Source organism: Amblyraja radiata, chromosome 6, assembly GCF_010909765.2.
Source record: "Amblyraja radiata isolate CabotCenter1 chromosome 6, sAmbRad1.1.pri, whole genome shotgun sequence".
Lineage (NCBI taxonomy): Eukaryota > Metazoa > Chordata > Chondrichthyes > Rajiformes > Rajidae > Amblyraja > Amblyraja radiata.
Window position 1 is genome coordinate 84,949,542 of NC_045961.1, and position 21,808 is coordinate 84,971,349.

At 39.1% G+C, this 21,808-nt stretch overlaps 1 protein-coding gene across 2 annotated transcripts in view; it reads left to right on the forward strand.

Moving 5' to 3' along the window:
- The window catches only part of tm9sf2 (transmembrane 9 superfamily member 2), a 45,391-nt gene that overhangs the window by 12,328 nt on the left and 11,255 nt on the right, over positions 1 to 21,808 (forward strand). For both annotated transcript variants that reach the window (XM_033023085.1, XM_033023086.1), the window contains exons 2-12: positions 1,285 to 1,352; positions 1,524 to 1,617; positions 3,168 to 3,295; positions 5,631 to 5,760; positions 8,850 to 8,971; positions 9,825 to 9,936; positions 13,771 to 13,847; positions 17,293 to 17,401; positions 18,610 to 18,742; positions 19,007 to 19,126; positions 20,114 to 20,171. In XM_033023085.1, coding sequence (XP_032878976.1) covers positions 1,285 to 1,352; positions 1,524 to 1,617; positions 3,168 to 3,295; positions 5,631 to 5,760; positions 8,850 to 8,971; positions 9,825 to 9,936; positions 13,771 to 13,847; positions 17,293 to 17,401; positions 18,610 to 18,742; positions 19,007 to 19,126; positions 20,114 to 20,171 — 1,151 coding nt within the window. The remainder of the gene's footprint in view (positions 1 to 1,284; positions 1,353 to 1,523; positions 1,618 to 3,167; positions 3,296 to 5,630; positions 5,761 to 8,849; positions 8,972 to 9,824; positions 9,937 to 13,770; positions 13,848 to 17,292; positions 17,402 to 18,609; positions 18,743 to 19,006; positions 19,127 to 20,113; positions 20,172 to 21,808) is intronic.

Below are 21,808 nucleotides of genomic sequence, written 5' to 3' on the forward strand. Positions count from 1 at the left end.
GTCTTGGCCCTTGTAGCCATTCCAGAATCCACTTCAGAGGTCTGTTCTTCAGTTTTCTGTGTTTTCAGCAGTTTTGAGATTGTTCTCAGGGCTCTGAGCTGAAGACGGTTTTTTCATTTAAAATCCTTTATCCTCCGTTTTAAATCACAGCGCTTACTGATGACGTTATCAGCGCGACGTCCCGGGGCTCCGGTGAGTTTTTGAATTGGTCCCGACCTCCAGACCCGATTTTAACGCGAAAAATCGCGATTCTACAGCAGCAAAGCTAAAAGTTGCGACTGCTAGTCCATCATGGCGCCACCGGAAGTCAGGTTGCTCTTAATTATTGAGCATAGCCATCAAACCCAGACAATGTCACAGGTGGCCTTTTCCAGTTAGTAAGCTGGAGGACATTCAGTTCAACTATAGGGTAAAGCAACAGCATAGTTATCGATGAAATGTGGTTCTTTTACCAGGTTGTTAGCAGAACTTACTTTTTCTGCTACCGGTTTTCAGATTGTTAGTCCTGATTTCTGGATTACAGAGCTTGCAGTTTAACTCCTGTACTATTTCACCCAAATTTTGATAGGGGAGAGAAATGAGGCTGATTTTTTGAATAATGAAAATTTGGTGATTCTTCATGAATCTTTATTTACGTTCATTTATGGCTAACCTTTTCAGTATCAAACTGTCGTCATTCAGTAGCCTGTTTTATTCTGTCATCCTTCTTGAAAATTGATTTCACATGTGACATTGTGGACTAAAGGTTCTTTGGATTATTCCATGAAAAATAGCAATTTGAATCATGAGTTGCATTGATGTACCCCTTTATGCACCAACTCCACCCCCTCAATTCCCTTAATATCCCAAAATCTTTAAACATTTTTCCTGGGTGTACTCAACAACTGCATCTCCACAATCATTAGAGAGATTCTTGCTTTTTGGAAGGAAATGTCTAATTTTTGTGTTCAAAATTACCACTAGTTCAAGACATCCAGGCAAACCATAATCTCCCGCTTTAACTGCATCAGCTCCCGTGGTATGTTTTGACGAGAGCCTCTCATTTTAGAAACTCAAGTGTATGCGTAATCATAATCTCTGAGGACAAACCTGCCATTCCAGGAATCAATCAGGTGAAACATTTTTGCACTCATTTTGATGCGCATATACTTCCTTAGTTGGTAAACCAGTCCTGCACATGATATCTACACCTCCCCAGGGCCTTATTATTTATTACTGTATCAGTTGAAGTTGACTTAAGTCAGGAAAATTTATGTTTTTTTTTCTCTCTTTGTCCCTTTCCAGAATGCCATTGAATTATTTGTAAACAGGCTTGATTCGGTGGAATCTGTCCTTCCTTATGAGTATGCTGCGTAAGTAAATGTATTCAATTTGAAACCTTCAGAATCTATTTGTGCTTGGACAATTAATTGATTTATCAGATAATGTTTTCTGGCTTTATCTACATGTTCAAATAATAGCTTGCATTTAAATTGAAAATATATTGAGTTGGGAAAATGTAAAATTGTTTCTTCCTGGTAAAGGTTTGATTTCTGTCAGTTGGATGAGGAAAAGCGTCCATCAGAAAACCTTGGCCAAGTACTGTTTGGTGAGAGGATTGAGCCATCTCCATACAAGGTAAAGATTTGCCTTCCTTCAATTGAGGTTTTTGCAAATAAATAGTTTCTCATTGTATACATACAAAAGCAGATGTTTCTCATTCAAGCACAAAACATGAGTTAAAAGTACCAAATAACTGCATCTCAAGTTTCACCTCCACTTGTCAATTTTAATGATTTCAGGCAGTTGTAACATCTAGATTTTCCCAGACTAGTGAGAGTAAGATCAACCAAGGTTGATGCATATTGTGCTGGCCAGAGTGTCAAATTGTTTTCATTTAAAGCTCAGTTGCCTTTTAAGTTTTCTGAAGTATAGAATTGTTCAATCCAATTCTCCGTGACTCCCTAACATTCTGCCAAACTGGTTCAACTGGATAGACACCATTAGACAAATTGTAACAGCAGTGGTAACAAAATACCCTTTCGTTTTCATCAGTTTCAAGTCCCTTTACATTGAACTCTTATTCCTATCATGGTTTCTGTGGTAGAACCTTTCAGTGAAGCCCTTCCTAATTTAAGAACGTTCTACATTTAGGATGCCTGGAGGAAAAGATCACATCAAGAAAAATTAATAATTGAAGCATATTTATTTTAAATCTTGAGGAAAGTTAGCTTATGGTAAAAATGTTGTTTAGTTTTGTAATTCACATCACTGGGCTGTCACATGGTACTGTTCTGTTTGAAACGATAGGCTCTACCAACATTTCTTAAAAGCAGAAAATGCTGGGGTGTCAGGTGTCATTGGTGGATAGAGGAGCATTGATGATGTATCAGGTCAATGACTAGTCCCCAGCAGCTGTAGTTTATTGCAATATTTTTAAATTTCATTTTCCTATTTACAGGTACAATAATATGATTACAGTCTTATTTGTCTTCAGTATTCTCATTCAGTTTGGTACCATGAGTAAGGTTAATTGAAAATCAATACAGAATTAATTTTATATAGATTTCTCTCATTTTTTTAAATATTCTGCTTCTTAATTTTATCCATCACTTCTACTTTTTTTGTTATTTCTCCAGCTTCTTGCTTATCCCCAGTTCCTATTCATTTCTTCATTCTTTCTTGAGTTTATGCATATAACATCAGCAGCTTGCATTTATATGGTGGTATTTAACATAAGAAAACATCTAAGGCCCTTCAGAAGAATGTAATCAGACACAAATTGGCAAACAAACCACAGGAGGAGATGTTTTGGACAGGTGATTATGATCTTGGTCATTGATCTTGCTTTGAATTTTATGGGCATATGTGTTGAATAGTAAACTGGCCACATATAGATCAGAACTATTCCTCTAATGGCGAAGGTATGCTTTCAAAGACTCTTGTCATTGTGATGCACAATATTATGAGATAAATGGCTATCGCAATAAACATTCTCTCATAGTAGCAAACTTGCAAAAATCAAACCCTGACATCCAAGAATTGAAGTAAAGTTGGAGAAGGAAATGTAATATGAAATAATCGGTTACATTTTATTTGTCATTGTGAACTGCATTATAGTTAATTTGAGGAGTTCTCAACATTTGTGTTTCTAAACAAAATCTGAAAGATGATTTGTTAATTTGCAGTTCCAATTCAAGAAACAGGAGGTGTGTAAACATGTATGCACAAAAGAATATAACATTGGGAAAGAAGAGGACAAATCAAAGTTGATGTTTTTAAAAAATGGCATGCATTTAAATTATCAACATCATTGGTGAGTAGTTCAAAACAGTTATGGTTGCTTTATATAAAATAAACATCTGTCTGTAAACATCCTCTTGAAAAGAGAAATCACATAATTTCATAGTTCCACCATATTGTTCCCATTAAAATTAGTCTTGAGCTTTCATATATTTGGCCATATTTTTTTGACAAATATATGACAGCCATATTTCTGTTAATTGACGGGTTTACTTTGCAAATACATTTTTCTTACTAATTAGGCATAAACATATTATTGCTTTGACCAGCAATGGTGACATTTAGAGGCTTTATGATAGGCACATGAATATGTGGGGAATGAAGGTGTAAGGATCATGAGCAGGTATAGGAAATTAGTTTAACTTGGCATTGTGTTCAGCATGGATATGGTGGGTTGAATGGCCTGTTCCTGTGTTGTATTGCACTATGATGGTAAATCAATGGCCTTTGCCTATTAAGTGAAGGGTTAGAAAACACACAGTAGGTACAGTCACCTCTCATGCAGCATGTTCCTCCAGTTAAGCATTTCCTTGGGTGCACAGGTTTCATCCCTGACTGCATGCACAGATTCTCAGAGTGGAGTTTGAATCCTCTATTGTAAAACTCATGCCACGTAAACTAAGTTAACAATTAAAAGAAACATGCTAAAATACTAGCCATAGATTTCAGTATTGTTCACGATTTTATTGGAGCTTTTATGCATACCGTCTTGTAGAGGCAGCCAAATAAAAATGATTGGAAGTGGGTTTCCAAAACACATTTGTTTAAACAAATTTGTAGCTCCGTTGTGCAGTAAATGTTGTTATAGTACCGGCATTGTAGGCAGTCCAGAAGAGATTCAATCCGATAATTGCTGGATTGAGAGGGTTGTCCTATCATGAAAAGCTTTTAACAAGTTAAACCTGTATTCTTTGGAGTTTAGAAGAATGAGTGGTGACGGTATTGAAATAGTTCTGTGGGAACATGACAGAATTGACGTTGAGATATATCAACTGGTGGGTGTTGCAAATAAGGAGACAGTTTTACACGGATAAGGGAATTTAAAGATCATTTAAAACTGAAATGAATTGGAATTTCTTCTCTGAGTGTGATGAATATCTGGAATTCTCCACTCCCAAGAATTGTGAAACTAGATCACTGAAAGTAGTTTAAATAGGATATCAGGGAATTGAGGCTCTGAATTGGGAATTGAGGGCTCTGTTGAGTCCTAGAGCAGACCAGTCATGATATTGAAAAGTGGGGCAACTTTGAGGAGCCAGGTGGCCGACTCCGGCTTCTGCCTGTGCTGTTGTAGAGGCATTTGGTGAAATGCAGATGCGCTGAAACTGATGATGATCTGAGTACTAGGTCTGGGAGTGGGGGGTGATGGGAAGATAGACATGAGAGAGATATCTAAGAAATTAGGCTGATGGTGAGAAGGCACTGAGACATCTGGCTTTGTGAGTGGGACAGATAGCAAGTCAGGTGTTAAGCCGCAGATTAGTTCATTTTAATTCATCAAATGCAATCCTGCATTAGTTAAATGTAGATGTTTATTTATTGGTGCTTCAATAACCACATTCATTAATTCGATTAATCACATAGATCAGAATGATTCTAAGTTAGATCCTCGTCTATATTCGCTTAACCAATCTTAATCGCTTGACGGGTGAGATTTGCAATAGGGGACCATCATCTTTACATCAAGGAAGAATTGTCCAGAGTTCTGACTTCAGATTACCAGGTTTTAATTTCTGCTGGGTATGTATGCCCAGCATGAGAGGTCCTCGGGCCCTAACAGAGTTTGAATCGCCTTCTATCAAAAGGGAAAAGTTAGAAGATAAAACGCAATGTATTCAGTGTTTAAAATAATTATAAAATTACATATGACTGGAAATAATTAAACAGATAATCTTGAAGATGTAATTGTTGAACATATACATTTTAGATGAAAAGGTTTTTTAAACTAAAGCATTGTTTAGGAGGCAAGTGTGATCTTTGTACGTAGTAGCCACATTAATCTAGAAATGAAGAAGAGGTAGGAAGAAGATGGGAAACCCAAGAGCCATGTTAAAACAAAGAGTATAATGCATTATCCCATTCTATAAATGTTGGGAAGGGTTAATGATGGGTAGTTATGACATTGTGAGAAAGAAAGAGATTCAGTATTTCCCATAACACTGAGGAGAAGTGGCTGCTCTATAATTCTTAGGAGTATAGAAAATTGTTAATGAAATTATGGGAGTGCTCATTGACAAAGACCAAGCGATAGAGTAGTAGTGCACATTTATGCCCATGAAGGGAGTGCTTATTCATTGATGTAAATTAGCTACTTATGCCTTTGATCAATATGTATAATTTGCACGCAGGATCATTGATAATATGCCGGTCACATGGTGCTATGATGTGGAAGATGGGCAGAAATTTTGTAACCCGGGATTTCCCATTGGTTGCTACATTACAAAAGCTGGCCGCCCAAAAGATGCTTGTGTCATTAGCGTAAGTTTACATATATTGGATATTTGAGTGCTGACCCTAATATTCTAGTACCAATTTTTGACCTAAGATTCAAACACAATGTCACTTACTTGACAAACGTGCGGTCGAGGTTGAAGCTGTTCAGCATCTGCACTCTTACCTCCTAGATTTCCAAAAGAACTGTTCAAGGAAAAAAATCTAAACATTCCTTTCACAAAAAAACTACCTTCCCAAATCCTCCTGTGTCAATGCAGATTATAGTCTGCTGATTTGCAATCTATATAAACCATATAAACCATATAACAGGCCATCTCGACCCTTCTAGTCCGTGCCGCACACGTATTCTCCCCTAGTCCCATATACCTGCGCTCAGACCATAACCCTCCATTCCTTTCCCGTCCATATAACTATCCAATTTATTTTTAAATGATAAAAACGAACCTGCCTCCACCACCTTCACTGGAAACTCATTCCACACAGCCACCACTCTCTGAGTAAAGAAGCTCCCCCTCATGTTACCCCTAAACTTCTGTCCCTTAATTCTCAAGTCATGTCCCCTTGTTTGAATCTTCCCTACTCTCAGTGGGAAAAGCTTATCCACGTCAACTCTGTCCCTCTCATCATTTTAAAGACCTCTATCAAGTCCCCCCTTAACCTTCTGCGCTCCAAAGAATAAAGCCCTAACTTGTTCAACCTTTCTCTGTAACTTAGTTGCTGAAACCCAGGCAACATTCTAGTAAATCTCCTCTGTACTCTCTCTATTTTGTTGACATCCTTCCTATAATTAGGCGACCAAAATTGTACACCATACTCCAGAATTGGCCTCACCAATGCCTTGTACAATTTTAACATTACATCACAACTTCTATACTCAATGCTCTGATTTATAAAGGCCAGCACACCAAAAGCTTTCTTTACCACCCTTTCTACATGAGATTCCACTTTCAGGGAACTGTGCACAGTTATTCCCAGATCCCTCTGTTCACCTGCATTCTTGAATTCCCTACCATTTACCATGTACGTCCTATTTTGATTTGTCCTGCCAAGATGTAGCACCTCATACTTATCAGCATTAAACTCCATCTGCCATCTTTCAGCCCACTCTTCCAACTGGCATAAATCTCTCTGTAGACTTTGAAAATCTACTTCATTATCCACAACACCACCTATCTTAGTATCATCTGCATACTTACTAATCCAATTTATCACACCATCATCCAGATCATTGATGTACATGACAAACAACAGTGGACCCAACACGGATCCCTGTGGCATCCCACTAGTCACTGGCCTCCAACCTGACAAACAACCATCCACCATTACTCTCTGGCATCTCCCATTCAGCCACTGTTGAATCCATCTTGCTACTCCACCATTAATACCCAACAATTGAACCTTCTTAACCAACCTTCTGTGAGGAACCTTGTCAAAGGCCTTACTGAAGTCCATATATACAACATCCACTGCTTTACCCTCATCAATTTCCCGAGTAACCTCTTCAAAAAATTCAAGAAGATTAGTCAAACATGACCTTCCAGGCACAAATCCATGTTGACTGTTCCTAATCAGACCCTGTTTATCCAGATGCGTATATATATTATCTCTAAGTACCCTTTCCGTTCATTTTCCCACCACTGACGTCAAACTAACAGGTCTATAATTGCTAGGTTTACTATTAGAACCCTTTTTAAACAATGGAACAACATGCGCAGTACGCCAATCCTCCGGCACTATTCCCGTTTCTAATGACATTTGAAATATTTCTGTCATAGCCCCTGCTATTTCTACACTAACTTCCCTCAATGTCCTAGGGAATATCCTGTCCGGACCTGGAGACTTATCCACTTTTATATTTCTCAAAAGTGTCAGTACTTCCTCTTCTTTGAATCTCATAGTTTCCATAGCTACTCTACTTGTTTCCCTTACCTCACATAATTCAATATCCTTCTCCTTGGTGAATACCGAAGAAAAGAAATTGTTCAATATCTCCCCCATCTCTTTTGGCTCTGCAGATAGCTGTCCACTCTGACTCTCTAATGGACCAATTTTATCCCTCGTTATCCTTTTGCTATTAATATAGCTGTAGAAACCCTTTGGATTTACTTTCACCTTACTTGCCAAAGCAACCTCATATCTTCTTTTAGCTTTTCTAGTTTCTTTCTTAAGATTCTTTTTACATTCTTTATACTCCTCAAGCACCTCATTTACTCCATGCTGCCTATAATTATTGTAGATCTCTCTCTTTTTCTGAACCAAGTGTCCAATTTCCCTTGAAAACCATGGCTCTTTAAAAATTTTACGATTTCCTTTCAACCGAACAGGGACATAAAGATTCTGTACTCTTAAAATGTCACCTTTAAATGTCCTCCATTTCTCTTCCACATCTTTCCCATTAAACAAACTGTGCTTATTTTCATGTTTACTGGTGTTAGAAATATTTTCTTTAGTTCCATGCCAGGTTTGGCACATGCAATATTTTATTGTTGGGGAAGGAAATAGTGTTGCAGAATCGCATGTAATGTGACCGTCTGGGTTTCCTCCCACATCCTAAAGAGCTGTTGCATTGTAGATTTATTGACCTCTAAATTGCCCCTAGCGTGTCGGGAGTGGATGCAAAAGTGGGATAACATAGAGCTATTATGTACGGGTGATCGATTGTCATCGTGGGCCGAAGAGCCTGCTTCCATGCTATATCTTTCAAAGAAAAGCATGAGGTGGGTGAAAGGTTTGTACAATCTTGTTTCTGTAAACTGTACATGTGCTTCTCCAGCTGGAGGACGCCACTGAGTAGTGAATAAGAAATGGGAATCTTGATTGAAGCTATAAAGGCTAATTTTGTTTCCCATGTGCTATTGATTAGACTTGACAGTGTCTTGACTGTGTTCACTATCACTTGACAGTGACCATTCTGCTACCCCGCATAATTAGTTTTTGACATTTAGAAGCCATTGTCATTTGAGCAAAAGAGGTCTATTATTGGATGTTTGTAAATTCAGTTTTCTTCAAAGAAATCTTGATTGTAACAAACAAATGAATAACACAAATTTTGACAAATCTTAGTACCAGATATAACTAAGTTTATGACTAATTTTTCACATTCTATTGTACAGACTTCCTTCAATGAGAAGGACACTTACTATATCTTCAATCATGTGGAGATCACAATATATTACCACAGCGAAGTTGAAAATGCTGGAGCAAGACTTGTGGCTGCTAAATTAGAACCAAAAAGGTATGCAAAATGTAAAAGATATGTACAATATTAAAATATTTTGAACATATTACAAATTGTGCATTTGAGTGCATTGTTGAAGTTTTCTATTCTATATTCCCTTGTATTTCTTATGGAAAATGCACTTAAAGCATTTTCAATTGAGATACTGGCAATAATGCTTATTTTGTGTTGAATTTAGTTGTCTACCATGCAAGTGCAGGGGTCTGACAGTGAAATGGTAGTTTGAAATTACCAATGGAGTGGTAGATTTTGGCAAACAACTTTTGAAGTTTTTAGATTCACCCTTAAAATCTGGTGTACGTGAGTAAAGTACAGTTGCTGCTGTTAACTAAGCTTTTATTTTATGTGAAATTGGACTAAGTTTACACAAAGCATTTATCTGACCTCTTGCTACACCTTGCATTCACGTTGAGTTCAGGGATACTCCATTATTTAGCTGAGGGACTGAATACAATGTGTATCACACCAGCTTTACAACAGTCATATCTAGCACAGCCCTATTCATAGAGTGGATTTTGGAGGTATACGTAAGTGTTTATAAAGGCAAGTTTCCCAAACCTATTTGGCGGGCTATTGGGAAAGGACCTTGGGCATTGTAGCATTTGAGGGAGAGCTATAGAACCTGGGCATGAGATCAATGGAGCTGCATGGTCACAAAGGGTTATTAAGGGATTGTGTGGGCAATAGTTTGGATATGACAAAATTTATTTTTTGTCATTAACAGGATAGAAAATCACCTGCTGATTATTTTGATGATTTCTTTCACCTTTTGATCTTAATATTATTGGGAAGAAATTGCATTATTAATTTTGTATTTTTAATTATAGATCATTAATTTATGTCTTAACAGCTTCAAGCATGCACATATCGATAAACCTGACTGTTCAGGGCCTCCCATGGGAATCCCTAATGAATTTAAAGAGAAAATTAGTATTCCCTATACATATTCCGTTAATTTTGTTGTAAGTAAATCTTTATGTTTCCCATAAGTATGTAAATAACAGTAGGGAATTAAGATGAGTTTTCATTTAAATTTGGGAGAAGTGGTTTATAATGGATTTGTGTTGCTGTTTCTCGGAAATGAAAGAATGAGAAGGAAAATATCAGAAAAGAACTTGTAGCAAAAGAGACAAGAATATTATTCCAAAAGAATACGAACAAATTTTGAAAGAGAAAGGAAAATATTATTGTGCATTGGACTAAAATTTGAAGGAGGATAGACCCAAGGTGGTCCCTGTTGAAATAAAAGTTAAAACTGTTTCATAACTATCAAATTCAGAGAAAATTGATAAACTTCAGTTTTGGTAGAAGATTATTAATATGATAATCCAGTATCCAGTGGTAATGGATAAATGGTTTGACTTGAACTCACACGTTAGCCTATAATGTGAGTCAGGGGTTCCAGTGTGCATCAGCAGTTAGAGGTTCTGATCCAGTATACTAGGAGTCAGGAATGTCGGTAAACCTGCAGCTAATGCCAAGATTCCCCAACCCTAATGCACACTGGATTCACTGGAAAATTTGTGTGCAAGAAAAAAATAAATAAAAGTGCATTTTTGGTGTTCAGAAGGTCATAAGGGATATGAATGAAATTAGGCCATTCGGCCCATCAGGTCTACTCCGCCATTCAATAATGGCTGATCTATCTCTCCCTCCTAATCCCATTCTCCAGCCTGCTCCCAATAACCTCTGACACCTGCACTAATCAAGAATCTATTTCTGCCTTAAAATTATCCACTGACTTGGCCTTCTGTGGCACAGAATTCCACAGATTCATCACCCTCTGATTTAATAAATTTCTCCTCATCTCCTTCCTAATAGAACATCCTTTAATTCTGAGACTACAACCTCTAGTCTTAGACTCTCCCACTAGTGGAAACATTCTCTCCACATCCACTCTAACCAAGCCTTTCACTATTCTGTATGTTTCAATGAGGTCCCCCCTCATTATTCTAAACTCCAGTGAGTACAGACAGGCCCAGTGCCTATAAATGCTCATCATAGGTTAACCTACTAATTCCTGGGAATATTCTTGTAAACCTCATGACCCTCTCCAGAGCCAGCACATCCTTCCTCCAACATGGTGCCCAAAATTGCTCGCATTATACCAGATGTGGCCTTACCAGAGCATTACTTCCCTGTTTTTGTGTACAAGGCATCTTGAAATAAATGCTAGCATTGAGTTTGCTTTCTTTACTACTGATTCGACTTGCAGAAGAATTTTTAGGGAATCCTGCACCAGTACGCCCAAGTCCCTTTGCACATCCGATTTCTGGATTCTTTCCCCATTTAGAAAATAGCATTTCAAAGACTTGCTTGTGTCTGTATTCCTACTACCAAAATGTATGGCCTCATACTTTGCTGCACAATATTCCTTCTGCCTCTTCTCTGCCCACTCTCCCAACCTGTCCAGGTTCTTCTGCAGAGTCTCTGCTTTGTCTACACTATCTGCCCCTCCAACTATTTTTGTGTCATCCGCCAACTTTGCCGCAAAGCAGTCAATCCCCTCGTCCAAATTATTAATATACAACATGAAGAATAGCGGCCCCAGCACCGACCTTTGCAGAACTCTCCAGAAAAACACCCCTTTATTGCAATTCTTTGTCTTCTGCCATCCAGCCAACCTGCTATCCATGGTAGTATCTGCCCTTTGATACCGTGGGTGCTCATCTTAGCAGCCTAACACGTGGCACCTTATCGGCTTTCTGAAAATCTAAGTAAACAACATCTACTGACTCTCCTTTGTCTGTCTTGCTGTTTACTTCTTCAAAGAATTTCAGCAAATTTGTCAAGCAAGACTTCCCCTGACATCGGCCTATTTTATTGTGAACTTCTAAAATCTTATCAACCACCGAAGTCAGACTAACCGACCTATAGTTCCCACTATTCTGCCTTGCTCCCTTCTTGTGAAGCGGTTAATAGTGCAGTGTTAATAGAGTAACATCCAGAAAATCTTCAAGTCTGCCATCCCAAGGGAGCGGATTATCAGGGTTTCACTATAAATGGTATCAGGCCTCGGCACCAGCTTTAGAGATTTCTCCTAATTTTGCAGTATCAAATTTAAGGATCAAACTTTATTAAAATGTTATTTTAACTATCCATCTGCTGCCTTGTCCACTAAGCCAGGAGTCGTGTTTTGATTGGCATTCTTAAAGCTGACCTTTGGCGGTGAACATCTAAATGTTTTTGTAATAGATTGCTAGTTCTTACAATGTAAAGGGGCTGCCCCATTGCGGCGACCTAATCTGCGAGTTTAGAAGAGTTTGCCCTCGACTCAAACTCGCAGCATGGTCGACACGTGATCTTAGGAGGTCTTATGAGGTCACTGGAACTCTCCTTCATGCTTAAGGGAAGTTCCTGCATACTTATGGCCTCAGTTTGGTCAAGGAAAAATTTTCAGCATGTTGAAAAATTTTCCACGAGTAAAAATTGGTCGGCAAGGTTCTTTTAAACTCGTAGTGCAGTGGAGTGGGGTCGCTATGTAGTTAAAGGCAGTTGAGGGCAGCTGTAGGCAATCTCCTTTGCTGACCGGGCATTTTAATTGGCTCATTGGAGTTTTCAAGACCAAGGAAAACCGACCGGTAAGTTAAATGCCCGCTAAACATTATTAAAAGTTGTCTGGCTTCTTAAAAATGTCTCCACTCCCACCCCCGCCCTTCTCCCACCCCCCACCCCCACCCTTCTCCCACCTCCCCAGCCGTTCTCCCACCCCCCCTTTCTCCCTCCCAACCCCCCCCCGCCCTTCTCCCAACCCCCCCGCGCCCTTCTCCCAACCCCCCGCGCCCTTCTCCCAACCCCCCCCGCCCTTCTCCCAACCCCCCCCCGCCCTTCTCTTCCCCCCCCCCCCTTCTTCTCCCCCCCCCCCCCCTTCTCCCCCCCCCCCCCCCTTCTCCCCCTATCTAATCAATTTCAGGGCTGAGACACCAGATTTTGGTTCTTCTTCCTATGACCTACAGTTCATTTGTTAATTGATGCAAAGCATTTCAAAGACTTGCGTGTGTCTGTTTTGACGTAATCTTTTAGATGCCAATTTATTTCCAAGCCAATGAAGGACTTTGAGTATTGTGTCTACATTAATGTAGAAAGTGCAGCGTTCAGTTTGCAGCAGTCCATACAAACAGCAATAAATCAGCTATCACCATGGAGCTTTTAAATGTTACCAATAACCTGGGAAAGGGCGTTGGTTTATTATTTCATCTGAATAATTCTATTCTAATGTTGGAGCAGTCCCTCAGTACTGCATTTAAATATTAGCCTAGATTTTTGACTTTCTGGAGTGAAGCTTGGGAATCTACAATCTTTGAATGGAAACATGAATATGCTGCCAGCACTGCCTGGCACTGTATGAAGTTATGCAAATATCATTCAGTAGGGTTTCACTGATCTTGTAATGTACCATTAATTTCAGTGCTTTGAAGGCTATGCCATGCATCAGTTCCGTGCTGTGAATTAGTGGGGAACCTGCATCCATGTTGTTACTGCACCACTGTCTGTGTATCTGTCCCACTAAATACCAAACATATCTAAAGAACAAAGCAATCTAAAGGAAAATAAAATTGTCAAAATAAGTTCCCTCAAATTCTGGCTTCTCTCTTTTGATGGGGCTCCTTTTCTAGTGTTTAAAGCACAACGTTGTCAAGAAGTTGCGATGCGAGATGATAAGGAAGAATGGCAAATTTTATCACCAAATTACCTTTTACAAAATGAATTCTTATTTCTTTATGCTAACAACTGAACTATTTTCCTGAAATATCAACAGCATTTCCACCATCCTATATTTATTTTTTTCCTTGTAGAGATCGCCAATTAAATGGGCATCAAGGTGGGATTATATTTTAGAATCCATGCATCATACAAACATTCAGTGGTTTAGGTAAGGAATTGTTTTAATTTTTTTATTGTACTGTGTAAAATGTGTGCAGTAAAATTGCAACAGAATTTCAATCACAATGCTAGTGCAGGTGAAATAAGTGTTATAACAAAAACAATATTTTCCAATAATGAATATGTATAAGGTAAGTTTAAATCTGTTGACATTAGTCATAAGGTATAATCTGTTGACATAAGTTGTGGAACAGAACAAAATGTTAATTGTATGGTTTTCATGGGCCTGTCTTGTTTAGCATGGTGACTTACACACAAAATGGAGATTAAACCCATATCTTATTTATTTGTGATTATATCTTTGGATTTAGATATGGGCAAACAATGTATATAGATTTGGGGTCTTACTGTTTCTCAGATTGTGCTGAGTTTGAAGCTTTTATGTTTTGAGTATTTGGCAGGGAATAAACAACCTGAAACTAAAGAAGGGCCTCGACCCGAAAAGTCACCCATTCCTTCTCTCCAGAGATGCTGCCTGTCCCGATGAGTTACTCAAGCTTTTTGTGTCTATCTTTGGTTTAAACAAACATCTGCAGTTCCTTCCTACTCTAAGAACCCACTTGTTTTATATTTAATCTCTCTGGAAGCATTTATTGCCATCAATTTGAGCAACCGTAAATATAGTCAGCTTCTCACAAGAACCAAACTTCTCACAAAAAACTTCTCACAAGAACCAAACTATTCTGGAGCTGTCTGACTAAGAATTACATGTGGCTTTATCCTCCAATACCCCAGATCACAAATAAGTAAGAATATTAGGTTCTGGTAAACTAAAGGGTATTATTAACTGTATTCTAGACTTGGTGGCATGTAATCTGCACTGAAAAATATCACATTGCATTCACTTTTGATCAGTGTGTAAAAGATAAAGCCTCCTTTGCAAGATCTAAGCCAGGGCTGATGTAAACCACTGCAACGTAAGAACATGAAGATGGAAGAGATTTGTAGATGCTGGGATCTTGAGCAAAAACCAAACTGCTGGAGTTAATTAGTTGGACTGGCAGCATCTGTAGAGATATATGGACAGATGACATCTCAAAGAATCATCCTGATATGTCAAAACTGTGCACTTGCCCACATGACAGCACTGGTTCATTACATTTTACGGAAGGGCTGCACCAGGCGCACCTCAACCTGTGTAATAGGCCACTTGCTTAAACCTGCACTTGCGTAAGCAATTCTTTAAGCCAACTGTTTTATTTACGAGTTGCACGGCTCGGTAGCATTGAGTTTTTGCCATTGCATGTGTTGTCAGCTGTTCTCGTGGATCTCCCATATGGTCTTCGTGTCGGAGCATCCACGTGATCTCCATGTCTGAGCTTCCATGTGTTCTCCGCATCGAATAGTAAATTTATGCGTGCACAGTTGCACTTCTGTGTCCAACTCCCGTAACATCTGACCTATGTAAGTCAGTGCGCGTCTGTAAATATTGTATCCATGAGAGGATATTGTCACAGGATTAGTGGCAGCAATTTAGATTTCATATCCATAGAACTACTTACAAAGGGTGGAGAATCTCTGGCATTCTTTCCGACGTAGCATTGTGGAATTAAATTGTGGTATTGGGTGCAGCAAATTTAATGAGCACTCATTGTGCAAATACAAAATCAAGAAACTGGAGATACCGGAATACAAAAAAAAGACACACGGTGTTGGAGTAACTCAGCCGATCAGTCAGCATCTCTGGAGAATGTTCATAAATGATAGGAGCAGAATTAGGCCATTCGGCCCATCAAGTCTTTTTCGCCATTCAATCATGGCTGTTCTAACTCGTGCCCCTCAACTCCATTTTCCTGCCTTCTCCCCATAACCCCGTACTAATCAATAATCTATCCATCTCTGCCTTAAAAAATATCCATTGACTTGGCCTCCACAGCCTTCTGTGGCAATGAATTCCACAGATTCACCACTGGAATATGGATTCCAGAGATTCCTGTTCGCCAGAGATGCTACCTGACCCACTGAGGTACAAATGTGTGCAAATCCATCTGGTTTCAAAAGCAACATGGTGGCTGAGAGTACAAGATATCATTTGTGTGAATCAAGCAGTGGAGTGTCTTTGAAATGGCAGGCGTGGCCAATCACTCCACTTTTGGACGTTATCATTTGTGCATCAGTATTCAGCCCAACGGTTTTAATGTTAATAGACACATGTGATAGCATAAGTAGTAAAAGTTTGTAGTTAGGATTGGAATTCTAGTTTATTTCTCCTTTCTCTTGTTGATTCAGGTTCAAAAGTATTTGGTTAGCAAAAGCAGATTGATTTGGTTGTCAAAATTCAATGGTCAGTGAAGATTTATAAAGGTAGACACAAAATGCTGGAGTAACTCAGCGGGTGAGGCAGCATCTATGGAGAGAAGGAATGGGTGATGTTTCGGGTCGAGACCCTTCTTCTGAAAATTTATAAACTTGCTGTAAATTGACGTTTTGGACTTATGCCTTAAATTTATTTTGAAGCTGAATGTATTTCTAGATTTGGCCAAGTTATATACACTGCCCCTGAGTTAGGACCCTTGATTTATGGACACGTAGATATGAACGAGCTCCCATAATATTAAATTAAAATTTCCACGTGAACTGTATTTTCTGGCATGCAGCCAAAACTAACTTATGGGCGTCTGTACAAATATAACTTATTCATTACCCAAGAATGGCCATTACACAGGAGAGGTAGTAGGGAGAGTAAGAACAATGCTAGAGAGCCTGTACTGGTTTTAGTACAACTTGTGCCTGTAAACCCAACTGGCAATGCCAGCAAGTGAACTCTGACCACAGTAACTGTGCTCTGTGTGCTACTGATAATTTAATGCTATTGGCCTTTTTATTCAAAGGGTAATTTGAAGCTTCGTGTACTTGAAAGTACATTCCATAAAGGTCATTTTAATGAGGAGAGCTTTCAAATTATGAATTGTAAATGTCAGATGGTGAATAAGCTAACTTGGCACTTCCTGACAGTTTAGATCTGTTAAACAAGTTATCTACACAATTTAAATTAACTTGAAGATGAGTAGAGAATCCTTAACTGACGTTTTATTATACTTAATCAGTTTTGTCTGAGATGTAACATTTGGTACGTTTATGGTATCATTTATTATGAATTTAATAAACATTTTAAGAAGAGTTATCCTTGCAAACGCATGTGTAGGACGGAACTGCAGATAGATGCTGGTTTAAACCGAAGACAGACACAAAAATCTGGAGTATCTCAGCGGAACAGGCAGCATCTCTGGAGAGAAGGAATGCGTGACGTTTCAGGTCGAGACTGAAGAAGGTTCTCGACCCAAAATATCACACATTCCTTCTCTCCAGAGATGCTGCCTGTCCCGCTGTTTTACTCCAGCATTTTGTGTAAATGCATGTATTAGTTTGACATTTGCAAAAGATCTCCAATGTTGCTTTCTGTGTACAATTAAAGATTTGTATCTTTTTTGCAGCATAATGAATTCTTTGGTAATTGTCCTATTCCTTTCTGGCATGGTTGCCATGATCATGCTCCGCACCTTGCACAAGGACATAGCAAGATACAATCAGATAGATTCAACTGTGAGTGCTGCATTTGATGTTTGTTGGGTAGTATTTTGGCAATGTGCCTATCATAAATGCTTGCTCATGAGGCACTAGCATAAGTTAGCAGGAGGATGGGCTGCTTTGTTCAGGTGGATAATGAAGCATCACCACTTTCCCTTCTAAGTTACGTATCGGCGTATCTTAGAATGACATAACCAATTTCACTTTGCATGGTCAAAACAACTCTTGAAGTACCAAGGTTGTATGGATATAAGTGACTCAAAGAAGATGTTCACTACCTCTTTACGAACAGTTATAGTCATAGAGTTATACAACATGGAAAACAGGCCCTTTGGCCCAACCTGTCCATGTTAACCAAGCTACCTTCCTGAGCTAGTCCCATTTGCCTGCATTTGGCCCATTTCCCTCTAATTCTTTCCTCTCCAGGGGTAATAAAGGCAGTCCTTCCTGTGGCACCCACATACTATGAATTAATAAAGCTGTAATTTTGTAGGCTAGAATGCAGAATCTTATAGTAATTTTGAAAGAATGCGTCCTGACTTTACAATATTATGCTCCATTATTCTGAATTCCTCACCAGTGGGCAGATTTCCTGCATTCACTCTGCTTGAATGTCTTTGTTTTAAATATTTCATTTTAAGGCATTCCACAGCATTCTAAACAAAAGAAGTCCAAACAAATGTATTAAAATGCCCGATTTGCCTGTTTTAAGTGTTTTTCTCCTTCTCTCTGACTTGCTCTCCCATACATTAGGCAATGTAAGCTAAGCAGGAAGGTTGCATTCTTGTGATGTGAATGGGGGTTGGTGGTGTGCAAAATAAAAATCTGGCCATTTTTTTCTGGCTGGATGTGCAAACATTCTGAAATTATTGGGCTTTGCACATGTCCACCTTTCCACATCTGGAGCACCTAAAGCACCAGAGACCCGGGTTCTATCCTGACTATGGGTGCTTGTCTGTACGGAGTTTGTATGTTCTCCCTGTGACCTGCATAGGTTTTCTCCCGGATCTCCAGTTTCCTCCAACACTCCAAAGACTTACAAGTTTGTAGGTTCATTGGCTTGGTATAACTGTAAATTATCCCTTGGGTGTGGAGGTTAGTGTTAGTGTGCGGGTCGACCTGTTTCTGTGCTGTATCGCGAAACTAAACTAAATAAGCATCATTTGCATTTTTCTATTATGTAAAAGGCCCTGTGCTTTAATACCTTGTTTATTTTTTAACAGGAAGAAGCCCAGGAGGAATTTGGGTGGAAATTGGTCCACGGTGATGTCTTTCGACCACCACGGAAGGGAATGATATTATCTGTTTTTCTGGGTTCTGGTGTTCAAATCTTTATCATGATGTTCATTACTCTGTGTAGGTATTTGATATTTTCTAAAAACATATGAACTAAGATTTTTTTTTCCAGATCAATTTAAACCAAAAAGAACTGAAAGCTGTATAATGTAAATTTCACTTTTTGACAAGTTTCTACAATTACTTTGACTTTCTAAACCTTTGTGCAAGTTTAGAATCTGTTGATCACAGAATGGCTCTCGATGAATTGGTTATCCAGAGTACAGTAGGTCTGTGCTTTCCAGTACAGATGTGTTACTTTTAATGTGTCCTTTTATTCCCTAGTTTTCGCATGCCTGGGATTTTTATCTCCTGCAAATAGAGGATCCTTAATGACTTGTGCCGTTGTCTTGTGGGTGCTGCTTGGAACCCCAGCAGGCTATGTAGCTGCCAGGTTTTACAAGTGTAAGTAAAAATAATTTAAGCTGACAGGATTTCTATTCATTAGTTTCAATTATCATCACCATTGGGCATTCAGAGGTTGTAAAATGTGCTCAATATGCTCCATCCATAACCATTCAGATGCTTGTTTGTTTTTTTTAGATACAATGTTTAGTTTGATTGCTAGGTTTCCTTCCTTATCAAAAATCCAAATACGTCTTTCCAGGCCATCAAAGTTATTGAGTTGTTCACAAGATCAACCTGGTTAAATTTCCCATCCTTCCCCCCCCCCCCCCCCTGCAATCACTCATAGGCAGAACAGCTGAGACCATACATTTGACAGATGCAGGGTGGTGATTCTAAAATATAATGCCCTCCTGCTGTAACTTGTTGGTGGAGCTCTAAACTGTGTCAGCACATAGAATCACACATCACAGAATAGGACCATTTGGCCCCTCATATTTCAGTAATTTTATTCTGCGTCTAATCTTTTCGCAACACTTTTGTAATAAATGATCCTAAATCCAAGTTCAGGGGCTCCCCAGGCTACAGGTAATCTGATTTGAAGTAGTGCAACTTTATGCAAATTTTCCGATACATTTTTAAAGTATTTTTCAAGATGATAACAATAAAATGCTTCATGGTAATTATTAATGATTAGATATAGTGTATAATCCATTGTTTAATTTTTGGTTGTATTTGGGTGAATATTCAAAGAAATGAAATAATTATAGCAAGTGTATATGGAGCGATAAAGAGTAGTTATGGAAAATGGACGTTACTGACTAAAAGAGAAATACATTTTCAGAAACGGAATGCTTGCATAACCCGAGCGCCACCTGTTTCTTGGTTGGATAAAATTTCTTCAATCTTCAGCATGTTTTCTCAAACAAATTAGAGATGCTGAGATGGGTAGTAATAGTGTTTTGCCATTTACTGCCATTACACTAACATTAGTTTTAATGTCTGCATGACTACAGAGCTTTAATTATTTCCATTTTGTCTTAATAGCATTTGGCGGTGAGAAGTGGAAAACAAATGTATTATTGACTTCTTTTTTATGCCCAGGGTAAGTTTATTTATTTGAAAATGTATTCTGTACTTTTAATGTTGTTTGTCCTCTGGGAATGAGGTGGAGGAAGGTAATGTGGAGGATACCAAGTGGGGCGCAACGGTGGCGCAGCAGTAAAATTGCTGCTTTACAGCGCCAGATACCCAGGTTTGATCCCGACAATGGGTGCTTGTCTGTACGAAGTTTGTATGTTCTCTGCATGATCTGCATGGGTTTTCTCCGAGATCTTCAGTTTCCTCCCACGCTCCAAAGAGTGCAGGTTTGTAGGTTAATTGGATTGGTAGAAATGTATATTGTCCCAAGTGTGTGTAGGATAGTGTCAATGTGCGGTGATCGCTGGTCGGTGCGAACTCAGTGATCCGAAGGGCCTATTTCCGCTCTTTATCTCTAAACTAAACCAAATGCCAAATACCAGAAGAAAGCATGGGTATTTTGCTCAATACCTTATCCATGTATTGTTTTAATCCTGGTTTAATTTCAATTTAAAATAAAGTCAAATTCTTTAGGTTATTTCACTTTCACAACTTTTTCAAAATGAGCTTTAATGTGTGCATAAAAATGGAAAAGACAAATAAACATGTTAAATCCAATCCATTTGGTGGGATGGAAAAATTTGAGCAAATTGGAAGGTTTTTTTTAAAACCGTTATGTACGGAAATTGCATACAAAAATGTTAATGACAATAGACAATAGGTGCAGGAGTAGGCCATTCGGCCCTTCGAGCCAGCACCGCCACTCAATGTGATCATGGTTGACCATTCACAATCAGTATCCCGTTCCTGCCTTCTCCCCATATCCCCCGACTCCACTATCTTTAAGAGCCCTATCCAGCTCTCTTGAAAGTATCCAGGGAACCGGCCTCCACCGCCCTCTGAGGCAGAGAATTCCACAGACTCCCAACTCTCTGTGGAAAAAGTGTTTCCTCATCTCCATTCTAAATGCCTTACCCCTTATTCTTAAACTGTGGCCCCTGGTTCTGGACTCCCCCAACGTCGGGAACATGTTTCCTGCCTCTAGCGTGTCCAAACCCTTAATAATCTTATATGTTTCAATAAGATAGCCTCTCATCCTTCTAAATTCCAGAGTATACAAGCCCAGCCGTTCCATTCTCTCAGCATATGACAGTCCCGCCATCCCGGGAATTCACATTGTGAACCTACGCTGCACTCCCTCGATAGCAAGAATGTCCTTTCTCAAATTAGGGGACCAAATCTGCACTCAATACTCCAGGTGTGGTCTCACCCTTTACAACTGCAGAAGGACCTCTTTGCTTCTATACTGAACTCCTCTTGTTATGAAGGCTATTCGCTTTCTTCACTGCCTGTTGTACCTGCATGCTTACTTTAATTGACTAATGAACAAGGGCCCCCAGATCCCATTGTACTTCCCTTTTCCCCAACTTGACACAAATAATATTCTGCCTTCCTGTTTTTGCTACCAACGTGGATAGCCTCACATTTATCCACATTAAACTGCATCTGCCATGCACCTGCCCACTCCCCCAACCTGTCCAAGTCACCCTGCATTCTCATAGCATCCTCCTCACAGTTCACACTGCCACCCAGCTTTGTGTCTAATGTATTTGTAATATAAGATCCACTGAAGCATAGGTCTGTTATCTTTCAATTCACTCA